Below are 13,900 nucleotides of genomic sequence, written 5' to 3'. Positions count from 1 at the left end.
CCTGGTTTTTAAATAATGATAACTGATGCAAAATATTAAGAAAACACTGTGCAGGCCAAATAAAATACATCTGCAGGTGACATTTGGCCTGTTAGTCACAAGTTTTGCCTTCTATATTTGTTGAGAGAAGGCAGAGAGTTATGACACTATGGCGGTTAAAGCATGGACTGTGGAACCATACTGCCTGGGTTGCCATCTAAGCTCGGCCATTTACTAGCTCTATGACCCTAGGCAACCTTCTTCATCCGTCTGTGCCTCAGTTTTCTTGTCTTTAAAATGGGAATGTACCTTATAAGGTTGTTATGAGAATTGAGTGTGAGTGTGTGCACGTGTGTGTGTGTGTGTGTGCATGCGTGAGCACCATTTAAAACAGTGCCTGGCATATAACAAGTACTCTGCAAATATGTTAAATAAAACAAAATAAAAAAGCTCTAAGCTTCCTTTAACTATTTTCACTAATTCTAACCTGAACTTTGCCTAAGTTTGCACATCTATAAAATGGGGACACTAAGGGTACCTACTTTGTATGGTTATTGTCAGGATAAAGTGATTTAATATAGAGAGAATTAAGATATCTACAGTACTTAGAACATTGCCTAGAACAGATTAAGCACTATGTAAGTGTCAGCTATTATTATTATTAATTTTTAAAATGAATGCTTGGCTAAGCTCATGTAAGTCAGTACTGCAAAACTTTAACATATGCTTAGTAGTGTTTACAAGATGGTATTGATCCTAAGAAGCAAAGCCCATAGTATAATAATGGAGCTGAACTTTTAACCCTTCAATCATTCAAAAAGTAAAATGGTGAAGTCTGAAAATAGTAAAACTTCCTAATCATTGCATAGCCCACTTAATACTCATCAATAAAGCTGAGGTTTATTGTTGAGGTAAAGGTTGAAATAAAATTTGAGATAAAAAGAAAAGCAGCCTGTATCTGCATCTATAAAGGCAACTAATTGAATTTATTTTTAACATCTCAGTACATTTTCCATAATAAATCTAATTATTTTATATAATAAATATATAAAATTTATTTTATATAATAAATATAAAACATATAAAATAATAAAAACTATTGCTTTGTCAAATACATAAGAGAAGGAAGTTGTAAGAAGGGTCGGGTCCTGGGTTGGACAAAACAGCACCCTAACCATAATTTTTAAGATGTTAAGAACCCAGTATAAAGACATAAAGTTATTGTGGAAGGACCTGACAGTGCGTGGGTGACCGAAGGGCCAAATAAGAGTCCTAGTGTGAGGGGACTTGAAATATGCTGGAACCTCATACTGAATGAATGGGGATCATTGCAGGATACAAGTTTAAAGGTGCTAGAAGTAGGATTTCTCAAATTGAAGCAACAATAACTATTAGTGAATCTCATTTGAGAAGAGATGGAAATTCTTCAATGAGAGAGGATAGAGGCAAGGGGAGATCTCACTGTGAGAAAAACAGAAGGTCTGTTGTGAGGAGACAGGATATAATATAAAAACTCCATTGTGAATTTATAAGAACACTATAAAACCATTAGTGATAAGGATAGGTGACTGGGGTAATACAATTGGGGAACATACAGGATAGGATGTTGGGGTTTGTTTCAGGAAATATTGTGGAATTCTGAGTTTGAAAGCATAAGATAGGCTGTGGGAACCATTTTATAAATAAGAAGGGGATGCAATGCTCCATAATGTGACAGGACAGGGTACAAGAGGAGACTCTAGATTTATAAAAGGGATGATCTAATGAAATGGGACAAGAAATGAGGCTCCCATGGGACTGGGAAGGAAGTATTAGAAATCCCAGTGGAAAAGGATAGTGTTTTCCTAGTTTGAGAAGACAGGGGAAAAGGACAACCCTAAAGGGAATTGAGATAAAATAATAATAATAAAAAAACTTAGAGAAAGAGGATGGCAAAATGTGGGGCTAACAATAAAAGAGAACTGCAGGAGGTGGGGATTAGTTTTCAAAACAGATAAGAAGGGGGGAGTATCATTAGAAAAGTAGTAATGGTAACTGAAAAGAAAAGTAGTGACCTTAGGGAGGGGTGTGAGATATTGTGGAAACTCTTGTGGGAGGGTAAAGAGGACACTAATGTGAGAAGAGAGTGGACAAGGCATGACCATATTGTGATAAAAGCAGGGTGCCTAGTATGAGGTGTGAGAAAATAATGTGAGGACCCTAATGGAAAGGAGTGAATGCTCCTCAAAGCAGGAGAGCAGAAGATGAAAGGGAACCCCAGTGTGATAAAATCAGGTACTCTAATGTGAGGGGACAGGACAAGGTGTATTGTAGGACCCTCATTCCACTGGAGAAGATGACAGAATGGTAAAGCCCACAGGGAAAGAGAATAAAGGGCCCGTTTTCACTTTGTGAAAAGGGGAGACCCAGTGGGATAAAACAAGGCATACTGTGGGGTCCTATGTGGGAGAAGCTGTGAAGCACTTATGCCAGTGTGAGAGGATCATGGAAAAAGGATGAATTCCAGTGTTGGAAAAAAGAGAGCTAGTAAGAGAGTACAGGAAATATTTCGGGATTCCTTAGTGGGAAGGAATGCGAAAATGTGGGGCTCCTAGTTGGATGCATTGGTGGGATTCAGAGTGCAAGCAGTTTAGCGATACAGGGTGTGTTGTTTTCTCAATTGCGTAGGGTGGGAGCCCCCAGAACGAGAACACCAGGCACAAGTGGTTGTCCTATATGAGAAAAGGGGGCTCTAGTGGAAAGTGCCAGGAGATTCTTGTGGGTAAGGCCAGGGAATAATGTAAAAAGCCCTCAGTGGGAAGCGATGGCGACACGGTGGGACCCTCGTGGGTGAAGAAATATTGTGAGAAGCCAGAGGCTGGAGATGAGGAGGTCTCCAGAGAGCTAAGAACAAACAAACAACCCCCACCCCTCAAAAAAAAAAAAAAAAGCCCTGCAGTGTGAGGGTTAAGAACACGCGGGAGGGGGACACCAGTGTGAAGGGTACGACAGACAATTATGCTGGAGCATAATTTCCCCACCGTAGGTGCCCAGCTCCACTTACCCAGGCAGAGTTCAAAGACGTAGGCATAGTAGGACCAAAGCACAACGAGGACGATAACAAGCACTGGCACCCAGGAAAGTACTCGGCGGCAGCATCGCAGCCCCCCGGACAGAGCCATCTTCCAGCCCCGCCGCATCTTTGGATCGAAGATCGACCGAGCAGGCCTGCCGGCGCTGGGTCGGAACTGCCCGGCAGGCAGCTGGGAGGCTGGAAGGCGCGCTGTGCGGCGCTCCACTGCCTAGCCTGGCGGGAACCGTCTCACCAAACCGATACCACCTGTAAGGCTGCGGGGCAGAGTGCGCCCTGCCTGGCACAATAGGCATGAGTCATGGCGAGGAGGAACTGGCCTTGTTGGAGCGGAAGGTGATCCGCCCGGCAGTCGAGGCCGGGCACGCTCAGAGGGAATGCGGTCCCTCCCCTTTTCTCCTCTTCCACCCCCTTGCTACAGCGCTAGATGCAGAGCTGGACCTCCGCAAAACGGTGAAGCGGAAGAAATTTGGGTCCGCCCATCTGTCTTTACTGCACTGCGTCCCCCTTCGTCTCCTTTCTGATCTCTCTTTCGGTTTTTTGTCTCTCTTTGTTTCCCCCCTCAACACAAACGCGGGAGCACATGTACACGCTGTGCGAAAGACGCCAGCCATAGCCTCTTAAGACCGAAAGGTTATCCAACCCCATCCTCCCAACTGCTGCTTGAACAATGTGTTTAACGCGTAGTGCCGCAATCACTGCATAGGTAAGTCCAACAGGACGCTCCCCACTTCCTTCTCTTCTTCCCTTACCCCTGAATTTAGCTTCGTCCATTTTCAGAATAAGTAAACCTATTGGTACAGAAAAACAAACGAAGGGGACGTTAATTCTGTGAGGGGTCAGGGAAAGATGCAAAGGTAGTAATATTTAAACTGAACTTTAATAATAAATGTTTGCTAGGCAGACGAGAGGGGAAGGATCTTTCAGAGGAAACAGCGTTTGCAAAGACATAGAGTCATAAAAACCCAAAAGTGTTCAAGGAACACCTAATATGGCTTGAGAGGGTGTGTGAAGAGGAGAGGCTGGGACTGAGACGGGGAATACAGGCTGAGGGAACAGTGTGACGGTCCTTATACGCCCTGCCAGGGCGTGTGGACATAATCCTCTAAAGCAGATTACTATGAACAGCCATTAAAGGTTTGGGACAATGGAATGACATTAGCAGAGATGTATTTTTTGACTGGCAGGATTTCGGAGAGGAGGATGGCCTGGAAGCTGACCAATTAGGAAGCAGTGTAATTCAACAAATGTTTCTGGGGTGGTTGCTTTGTGTAGGTCAGCTTTGGCATTAAAAGAATGAAGAAACAGGCCTGTCCCCATGAAGCTCATCTTCTCCTCAGGGGGATAGGTGGTTCAATGACACAAGTACAATAATGGAAGTATAGTAAGATTTTGACATTTATGGATTTGAAATTCACTGTTTAATGATTTTTAAAGGTCTATGACATGGAGAAATTTGTTATTTTGCTGAGACCCACGTCTTACATTCTGTATTGAGTGAATTGAAACAAGGATTTCAACAGGGTTGTGCTCTATTCTTCATGGTTATATAGGCAGTAATTTCCTGAAGTGATAAGAGCTTTCTTGTTTCTTCTCAGATTAAGTTCATGGTTGATATTACTAAATTAATGATGTAGTGAAACACAGACTCATTTCAGTTGCAGTATTTATTTTAATAGCCCAGTTAATTATTTGAGTCCTAAGGTTCAGGCATAGGTATTTAAATATTTTTCCAGCGTTATTGAGGTATAGTTGACAGATGAAAATTGTATATATTTAAGGTGTATAATGTGATCCTTTGGTAGGTATATACATTGTGAAATGATTATGACAAGCTAATTAATGCATTTGTTATCTCACAGTTACCATTTTTTGATAAATATTTTTTATTGAGGTATATTTTACATACAACATTGTGTATATTTAAGGTGTATATTTTTCAAAGTTTTTATTTACATTCCAGTTACTTAACATATAGTGTAATATTAGTTTCAGGTGTACAATATAGTGATTCAACACCTCCATACAACACTAGGTGCTCATCACAACAAGTACACTCTTTAATCCCCATCACCTATTTAACCAGTCCACCCACCCAACTCCATTTTGGTAACCATCAGTTTGTTCTCTATAGTTAAGAGTCTATTTTGTAGTTTGCCTCCCTGTCTCTCTCTCCTTTTTTTTCCTTTGCTCATCTGTTTTGTTTCTTAAATTCCACTTATGAGTGAAACCATAGAGTATTTGACATTTTCTGATGGGCTTATTTCCCTTTGCATGATATTCTAGCTCCATCCATGTCATTGCAAATGGCAAGATTTCATTATTTTTGTAGCTGAATAATACTCCATTATATATATTTATCCTCCACATCTTTGTCCATTCATCAGTCGATGGACACTTGGGCTGTTTCCATAATTTAGCTATTATTAATGATGCTGCTAAAAACATTGGGGTGCATGTCTCCCTTTCACTTAGTATTGTTGTATTCTTTGGGTAAACACCTAGTAGTGCAACTGCTGGATCTGAGGGTAGTTCTATTTTTAACTTTTTGAGAAACCTCCCTACTGTTTTCCAGAGTGACTGCACCAGCTTGCATTCCCACTAATAGCACAAAACCACCCCTTTTGGTGTTGACCTGTTCTTGTGCTGTTGATTTTAGCCATTCTGACAGGTGTGAGGTGATAGCTCATTGTATTTTTGATTTGCATTTCCCTTATAATCAGTGATACTGAACATCTTTTCATGTGTTTGTTGGCCACCTGGATGTCTTCTTTGGAAAAATGTCTATTTATGTCTTCTGCCCATTTTTAATTGGATTATTCATTTGTTGGGTGTTACATAAGTTCTTTATATATTTGGGATACTAACCCTTTATCACATATGCCATCACAAATATCTTCTCCCATTCCGTATGTTGCCTTTTAGTTTTGTTGATTGTTTCCTTTGCTGAGCAGAAACTTTTTATTTTGATAAAGTCCCAATAGTTTCTTTTTGCTTTTGTTTCCTCTCCCTCAGGAGATATATCTACAAGGAAGTTGTCACAGCCACTGTTAAAGAAGTTACTGCCTGTGTTCTCCTGTAGGGTTTTTATGGTCTAAGGTTTTACATTTAAATCTTTAATGCATTTTGAATTTATTTTTCTGTATAGTGTAAGAAAGTGCAGTCCCGTTTCATTCTTCAGCTTGTTGCTGTCCAGTTTTCCCAACACCTTTTGTTAAAGAGACTGTATTTTATCCAATGGATATTCTTTCCTGCTTTGTCGAGAATTAGCTGACTATATAGTTGTGGGTTCATTTCTAGGTTTTCTATTCTGTTCTGTTGTCTCATGTGTCTGCTTTTGTGCCAGTACAATACTGTTTTGATTAGTATAGCTTTGTAATATCACTTGAAGTTTGGAATTGTGATGCCTCCAGCTTTGCTTTTCTTTTTCAAGGTTGCTTTGGTTGCTTTGGCTGTTCAGGGTCTTTTCTGGTTCCATACAAATTTTAGGATGGTTTGTTCTAGCTCTGTGAAAAATGCTAGTGGTATTTTGGTAGGGATTGCATTAAATATGTAGATTGCTTTGGGTAGTATAGACATTTTAACATATTTGTTCTTCTGATCCATGAGCATGGAATGTCTTTCCATTTCTTTGTGGCGTCTTCAATTTCTTTCATCAGTGTTTTCTAGTTTTCAGAGTACAGAACTCTTATAATAGTTTGTATTGCTGTGGTGTTGGTTGTTCTTTCTCCTCTCACTTGTGATTTCACCTCTTTGGTTAGGTTTAATCCTAGGTATCTTACTGTTTTTGGTGCAATTGTAAATGGGATTGATTCCTTATTTTCTGTCTCTGTAGAGAGATACATATACAAATACTCTCAGTAATCTTCATTATTGCTATAGAGAAATGCAAGAGATTTCTGTACACTGATTTTGTATCCTGTGACTTTACTGAAGTCGTGTATCAGTTCTACCAGTTTATTGGTGGAGTGTTTTGGGTTTTCAATATAGAGTATCATATCATCTGCAAATAGTGAAAGATTGACTTCTTCCTTGCTGATTTGGATGCCTTTTATTGCTTTTTGTTGTCTGATTGCTGTGGCCAGGACTTTCAGTATTGTTAAATAACCGTGGTGAGAGTGGACATCCCTGTCTTCCTCCTGACTGTAGAGGAAAAGCTCTCAGTTTTTCTCCATCGAGTATGATATTAGCTGTGGGTTTTCCGTAGATGGCCTTTAGTAAACCTACTTTGTTGAGCTGTTTTTATCATGAATGGATGTTGTACTTTGTCAAATGTTTTTGATGCATCCATTGAAATAATCATATGGTTATTGTCCTTTCTTTTATTAATGTGGTATATCACGTTGATTGATTTGCAAATATTGAACCACCCTTGTATCCCAGGAATAAATCTCACTTGATCGTGGTGAATGATTTTTTTAAAAAATCTGTTGTTGGAGTTGGTTTGCTAGTATTTTACTGACAAGTTTTGCATCCATGTTCATAAGGGATATTGGCCAGTAGTTCTTTTTTAGTGGTGTCTCCATTGGTTTTGTTATCAGGGCTTTACTGTCCTCATAGAATGAAATTGGAAGTTTTCCTTTTCTATTTTTTTGGAACAGTTTGAGAAGAATAGGTATTAACTCTTCTTTAAATGTTTGGTAGAATTTGCCTGTGAAGCCATCTGGTCTTGGCCGTTTGTTTGTAGGGATTTTTGTGATTACTGATTCAATTTCTTTGCTGGTTATCAGTCTGTTCAAGTTTTCTATATCTTCCTGTTTTAGTTTTGTTGTTTATGTTTCTAGGAATTTACCTATTTCTTCCAACTTTTCCAATTTGTTGACATATGGATTTTGATAATATTCTCTTATAATAGTTTGTATTTCTGTGGTATTGGTTGTTCTTTCTCCTCTCACTTGTGATTTTATTCATTTGGGTCCTGTCTCTTTTCTTTTTGATAAATCTGACTAGAGGTTTATCAGTTTTATTAATCTTTTCAAAGAATCAGCTCCTGGCTTCACTGATCTGTTCTATTGCTTTTGTTTTTGTTTAGTTTCTATATCATTTATTTCTGCTCTAAGCTTTATTATTTCCTTCCACTGGCTTTAAGCTTTGTTTTTTGTACTTTTTCTAGCTCCTTTAGGTAAAAGGTTAGATTGTTTATTTGAGATTTTCCTTGCTTCTTGAATTAGGCCTGTATTGCTATATACTCCCCTCTGGGGATTGCTTTTGCTGCATCCCAAAGGTTTGGACTGCTATGCTTTTATTTTCATTTGTTTCCACGTATTTTGTTTGTTTGTTTGTTTCTTCTTTATTTCCTGGTTGACCCATTCATTCTTTAGTAGCATGTCATTTAACCTCCATGTATTTGTGGTTCTTTCCACATTTTTTCTTGTGTTTGACTCCTAGTTTCATAGTGTTGTGGTCAGATAAGGTGCATGTATGACTTCAATCTTTTTGTATTTGTTTAGGCCTGATTTGTGACCTAATATGTAATCTATTTTGTTCCATGTGCACTTGAAAGAATGTGTATTCTCCCATTTTAGTCTGGAGTGTTCTGAATATATATGTTAAGTCCATTGGATCCAGAGTGTCATTGAAAGCCATTATTGGGGCGCCTGGGTGGCTCAGTCGTTAAGCATCTGCCTTCGGCTCAGATCATGATCCCAGGGTCCTGGGATTGAGCCCCACATCGGGCTCCCTGCTCAGCAGGAAGCCTGCTTCTCCCTCTACCAGTCCCCCTGCTTGTGTTCCCACTCTCACTATGTCTCTCTGTCAAATAAATAAATAAAATCTTAAAAGAAAAAAAAAGAAAGCCATTATTTTTCTTCTCGATTTTCTATGTAGATGATCTGTCCCTTAACATACGTGGGGTGTTATTTTCCCCTACTCTTACTGTATTATCATCAATGAGTTCCTTTATGTTTGTTATTAATTATGTTATATATTTGGGCACTCCCATGGGGGGGTGCATATTTACAATTGTTATATCTTCTTCTTGGATTTTCCATTATGAGACTATAGAGCCCTTTTTGTCTCTTTTTACAATCTTTGTTTGACAGTCTAGTTTGTCCAATATCATACTGTTTCCAGCTTTCTTTTGACATTCTTCTGGGTGATAAATGTTTCTCCATCCCCTCACTTTCAATCTGCAGGTGTCTTTAGGCCTACGATAAGTCTTTTGTAGTCAGCATATAGGTGGGTCTTGTATTTTATCCATTCTGACACTCCATGTCTTTTGATTGGAGTGTTTGGTCCACTTACATTCAAAGTAATTATGGATAGATACATATTTATTGATATTTTATACTTGTTTTGTAATTGTTTCTGGAGACCTTTCTCTGATCCTTTCTTGTCTTTGTCACTTTTGGTCTCTCCTATGCACTCAAAGTCCCCTTTAATCTCTCTTGCAGGGCTGGTTTAGTTGTCACAAACTCCTTTAGTTTTTCTTTGTCTGAGAAACTCTATTTCTCCTTCTATTTTGAATGACAGCCTTGATGGATTGAGTATTCTTGGCTGCAGATTTTTTCCATTTGGCACTTTGAATTTATCATTTCACTCCCTTCTGGTTTGCCAAGTTTCTGTTGAGAAATCTTCAGCTAGCCTTAGGGGTCTTACCTTGTGATTTAAGGACTTCTTGTGTCTTGCTGCTTTTAAGATGTTTTCTTTATCACTATATTTTGCAAATTTAATTACAATATGTCTCAGTGTTGGCCTGCTTTTGTTAGATTTTTTAAAAGATTTTTGTTTATTTATTTATTCATGAGAGACAGAGAGGCAGAGGGAGAAGCAGGCTCCCAAGGAGCAGGAAGCCTGATGTGGGGCTCGATCCCAGTACTCTGGGATCACGACCTGAGCCGAAGGCAGATCCTTAACCATCTGAGCCACCCAGATGCCCTAGATTTTTTTTTTTAGTGGTCCAGATGTTTGACCTAATTTCCTTTTTTAATTTTTTTTAATTTTATTATGTTATGTTAATCACCATACATTACATCATTAGTTTTTGATGTAGTGTTCCATGATTCATTGTTTGCATATAACAACTAGTGCTCCATTCAGTATGTGCCCTCTTTAATACCCATCACCAGCCTAACCCATCCTCCCACCCCCCCTCCCCTCTAGAACCCTCAGTTTGTTTCTCAGAGTCCATAGTCTCTCATGGTTTGTCTCCTCCTCCGAATTCCCCCCCTTCATTTTTCCCTTCCTACTATCTTCTTTTTTTTTTTGACATATAATGTATTATTTGTTTCAGAAGTACAGGTCTGTGATTCAACAGTCTTATACAATTCACAGCGCTCACCATAGTACATACCCTCCCCAATGTCTATCACCCAGCCACCCCATACCTCCCACCCCCACCACTCCAGGGTTGCTTTTATTAGATTTTGATGGGAGTTCTCTGTGCCTCCTGGATATGGATGTCTGTTTCCTTCCCCAGATTAGGGAAGTTTTCAACTATTATTCCTTCAGATAAATTTTCTGCCCCCTCTTCTCTCTTCTTCTTCTTCTGGGACTCCTATAATACAATTGTTAATACATTAGATGATGTCACTCACTTCCCTAAGTCTATTCTCATGTTGCATAATTCTTTGTTTCTTTTGTTCAGCTTCATTATTTTCCTTTCTTTTGTCTTCTAGGTCACTAATTCATTCCTCAGCTTCTTCCAGCCTACTGTTCATTGCATCAAGCCTATTTCCAATCTCGTTCATTGCATTCTTCATCTCTGATTCTTTTTTAACTCTTTTATTTATGTGGTAAGGGTCTCACTGATCTCTATTTTTTCTCTGAAGGTCAGTGAGTATCCATATGATTGTCTCTTAACAAGTTTAATATTTATAATACAGTTTTGTCATCTATAATCACTGTATTATGTATTAGGTTTCTAAGACTTATTTATCTATTAGTTGCAAGTCTGTACCCTTAAACATCTCTCTCATCCCCCACTCCCAGTCTGTGGTAACTACCATTTTACTCTCTGTTTTTATGATTTCAGTTCTTTTAGAGTCCACATATAAGAGATATTACACAGTATTTGTCTTTCTGTGAGGTTTATCTCACTAAACATAATGTCCTCAAGGTCATCCATGTTGTTACAAATGGCAAAACTTTTTCATCATGGCTGAACAGTATTTCATATATATATGTGTATATATGTATGTGTATATATATATATACACACTATATACACACATACATTATATATATATACACACATTTATAAAATCCAGTCTTATTTACTTATTTATCTATTCATCTATTCACAGGCACTCATGTTGTTTTCATATCTTGACTATTGTAAACTATTTTGAATAATGCTGTAATAAACTTGGGAGTGCATATGTCTTTTTGGTAATCTCTTTTGATTTCCTTTGTATGTATACCCAAAAGGGGGATTCCTGGAATTTATGGTAGTTTTTTATTTTTTGAAGAACCTCTATACTATTCTCCTTAGTGGCTGAACCAATTTATAGTCCTATCAACAGTGCATAAATATTCCCTTTTCTTGACATCCTTCCCAGCACTTATCTCTTGTCTTCTTGATGATTGCCATTCTTACAGGTGTGAGGTAATATGTCATTGTATTTACCATTGTGTGTGTGTGTGTGTGTGTGTGTGTGTGTGTGTGTAGTAAAAATACTTAAGATCTACACTCTTAGTAAATTTCAAGTATACAGTATTATTAATTTATAGTCATGTTGTACATTAGATCCCCATATCTTATTCATCTTATGTCACTAAGTTTGTACCCTTTCACCAGCATTTCCTTATTCCTTCCCCCTGACCCCAGCCCATGGCAACCACCTTTCTACTCTCTGCTTCTGTGAATTCACCTTTTTTATTCCACATATAAGTGAGATCATATAGTATGTTTTCTGTGCCTGGCTTATTTCACTTAGCATAATGTCCTACAGGTACATCCATGTTGTTGCAAATGGCAGTGTTTCTTTGTTTCCATGGTTGAAAAATATTCCATTATATTTTTGTATCCATTCATCCATCAATGAACACTAGGTAGTTTCCATATATTGAAGACTGTCAGTAAGGCAGCAATGAATGTACGAGCTTAGATATCTCTTTGAGATACAAGTTTAATTTCCTTTTGATACTCAAAAGTGTGATTGCTGGATCACATGGTAGTTCTATTGTTAATTTTTTGAGGAACCTCCAACTGTTTTCCATAATGGCTCTACCAATTTACATTCCCACCAACAGTGCACAAGTGTTCCCTTTTCTCTACACCCTTGCCAACATTTATCTTTTTTAAATAAAAAAAGTTATTTGAAATTGAAGTACAGTTGACATATTAGTTTTGCATGTACAACATACTGATTTGATAATTATTTAAATTATGAAGTGCTCATCATGATAAGTGCAGTTACCATCTGTCACCATATAAAATTACTACGATATTGGAATGTCAGACAGGACAAATAATGTGATTTCACTTACATGTGGAATCTAAAAAATAAAAACAAACAATAACAAAAAGTAATAGTCTCATAAATATAGAGAACAAACTGATTCTCCTTGTTGCTGGGTGGATAGATAAATGAAACACTTTTTATCTTTTCTTTTTGAGATTAGCTGTTGTAACATATGCGAGGTGATATGTCACTGTGGTTTTAATTTATATTTCCTTGATGAATGATTTCCTTGATGTTGAGCACCTTTTCATATACCCATTGGCCATTTGTATGTCTTCCTTGAAAAATGACTGTTCAGATCCTTTGTCCATTTTTTAGCTATTGTTTTGCTATTGAATTACTTGTATGAGTTCCTTTTCAAGGGAGACTAATTCCTTATCAAGTATATGATTTGTAAGTATTTTTCCTTCCATTCTGTGGGTTGCTGCTTCATTTTGTTGATTGTTCCCTTTGCTGTGCTGGAGCTTTTTAGTTTGATAAAATTCCACATGTTTATTTTTGCTTTTGTTACATTTGCTTTTGGTGTCATATCCAGAAAATCATTGCCAAGACCAAGGTCTGGGAACATTTTCCCTATGTTTTCTTCTCTAAGTTTTATAGTTTAAGATTATACATTTAAGTCTTTAATCCATTTTGAGTTGATTTTTGTGTATGATGTAAAATAGGTTCCAAATTTATTCTTTTGCAAGTGGATATCCAGATTTCCCAGTGCCATTTATTAAAGAGACTATCCTTTCCCCATTTTGTATTCTTAGCACCCTTGTCAAATACTAGTAGACTGCATATGTGTGGGTTTATTTCTGGACTCTCTATTCTGTTCCATTGGACTATTTATCTGTTTTTATGCCAGTACCATACTGTTTTGATGACAAGAGCTTTGTAATAGGCTTTGAAAGCAGGCAGTGTGATGCTTCCAGTTTGTTCTTGCTCAAGATTCCTTTGGCTATTCAGTCCTCTGTGGTTACATATGAATTTTATAATTTTTTCTATTTTTATGAAAAATACCACTTGAATTTTGGTAGAGATTGCATTTAATCTATAGATCACTTTAAGTAGTATGGACATTTTAACAATAGTAAGTCTCCCAATTCATGACCACTGGATATCTTACCATTTATTTGTGTCTTGTCCAATTTCTTTTTTTTTTCAAGATTTTATTTATTTGACAGAGAGAGACAGCAAGAGAGGGAACACAGGCAGGGGGAATGGGAGAGGGAGAGGGAGAAGCAGGCTTCCTGCCTAGCAGGGAACCTGATGCGGGGCTCAATCCCAGGACCCTGGGATCATGACCTGAGCTGAAGGCAGACGCTTAACCATCTGAGCCACCCAGGCGCCCCTGTCTTGTCCAATTTCTTTCACCAATGTCCTATAGTTCCAGTGTATAGATTTTTCATTTCTGCTGTTAAATTTATTTCTAAGTATTTTTCTTTTTGATGCAATTATAAAT

General features: G+C 37.9%; 1 protein-coding gene across 1 annotated transcript in view; it reads right to left on the bottom strand.

The window, feature by feature from the left end:
• Positions 1-3,158, bottom strand: part of ZDHHC15 (zDHHC palmitoyltransferase 15) — a 149,285-nt gene extending 146,127 nt beyond the window's left edge. Inside the window, exon 1 of the mRNA XM_088028985.1 lies at positions 3,023-3,158. Coding sequence (XP_087885111.1) covers positions 3,023-3,158 — 136 coding nt within the window. The remainder of the gene's footprint in view (positions 1-3,022) is intronic.
• Between the last annotated feature and the right edge of the window lie 10,742 nt (positions 3,159-13,900).

The sequence above is a fragment of the Eumetopias jubatus genome, unplaced genomic scaffold (assembly GCF_037043125.1).
Source record: "Eumetopias jubatus isolate StellerSeaLion01/CBP00866 unplaced genomic scaffold, mEumJub1_p1.0 scaffold_11, whole genome shotgun sequence".
Lineage (NCBI taxonomy): Eukaryota > Metazoa > Chordata > Mammalia > Carnivora > Otariidae > Eumetopias > Eumetopias jubatus.
This window is presented reverse-complemented; position numbering and strand designations above follow the sequence as displayed.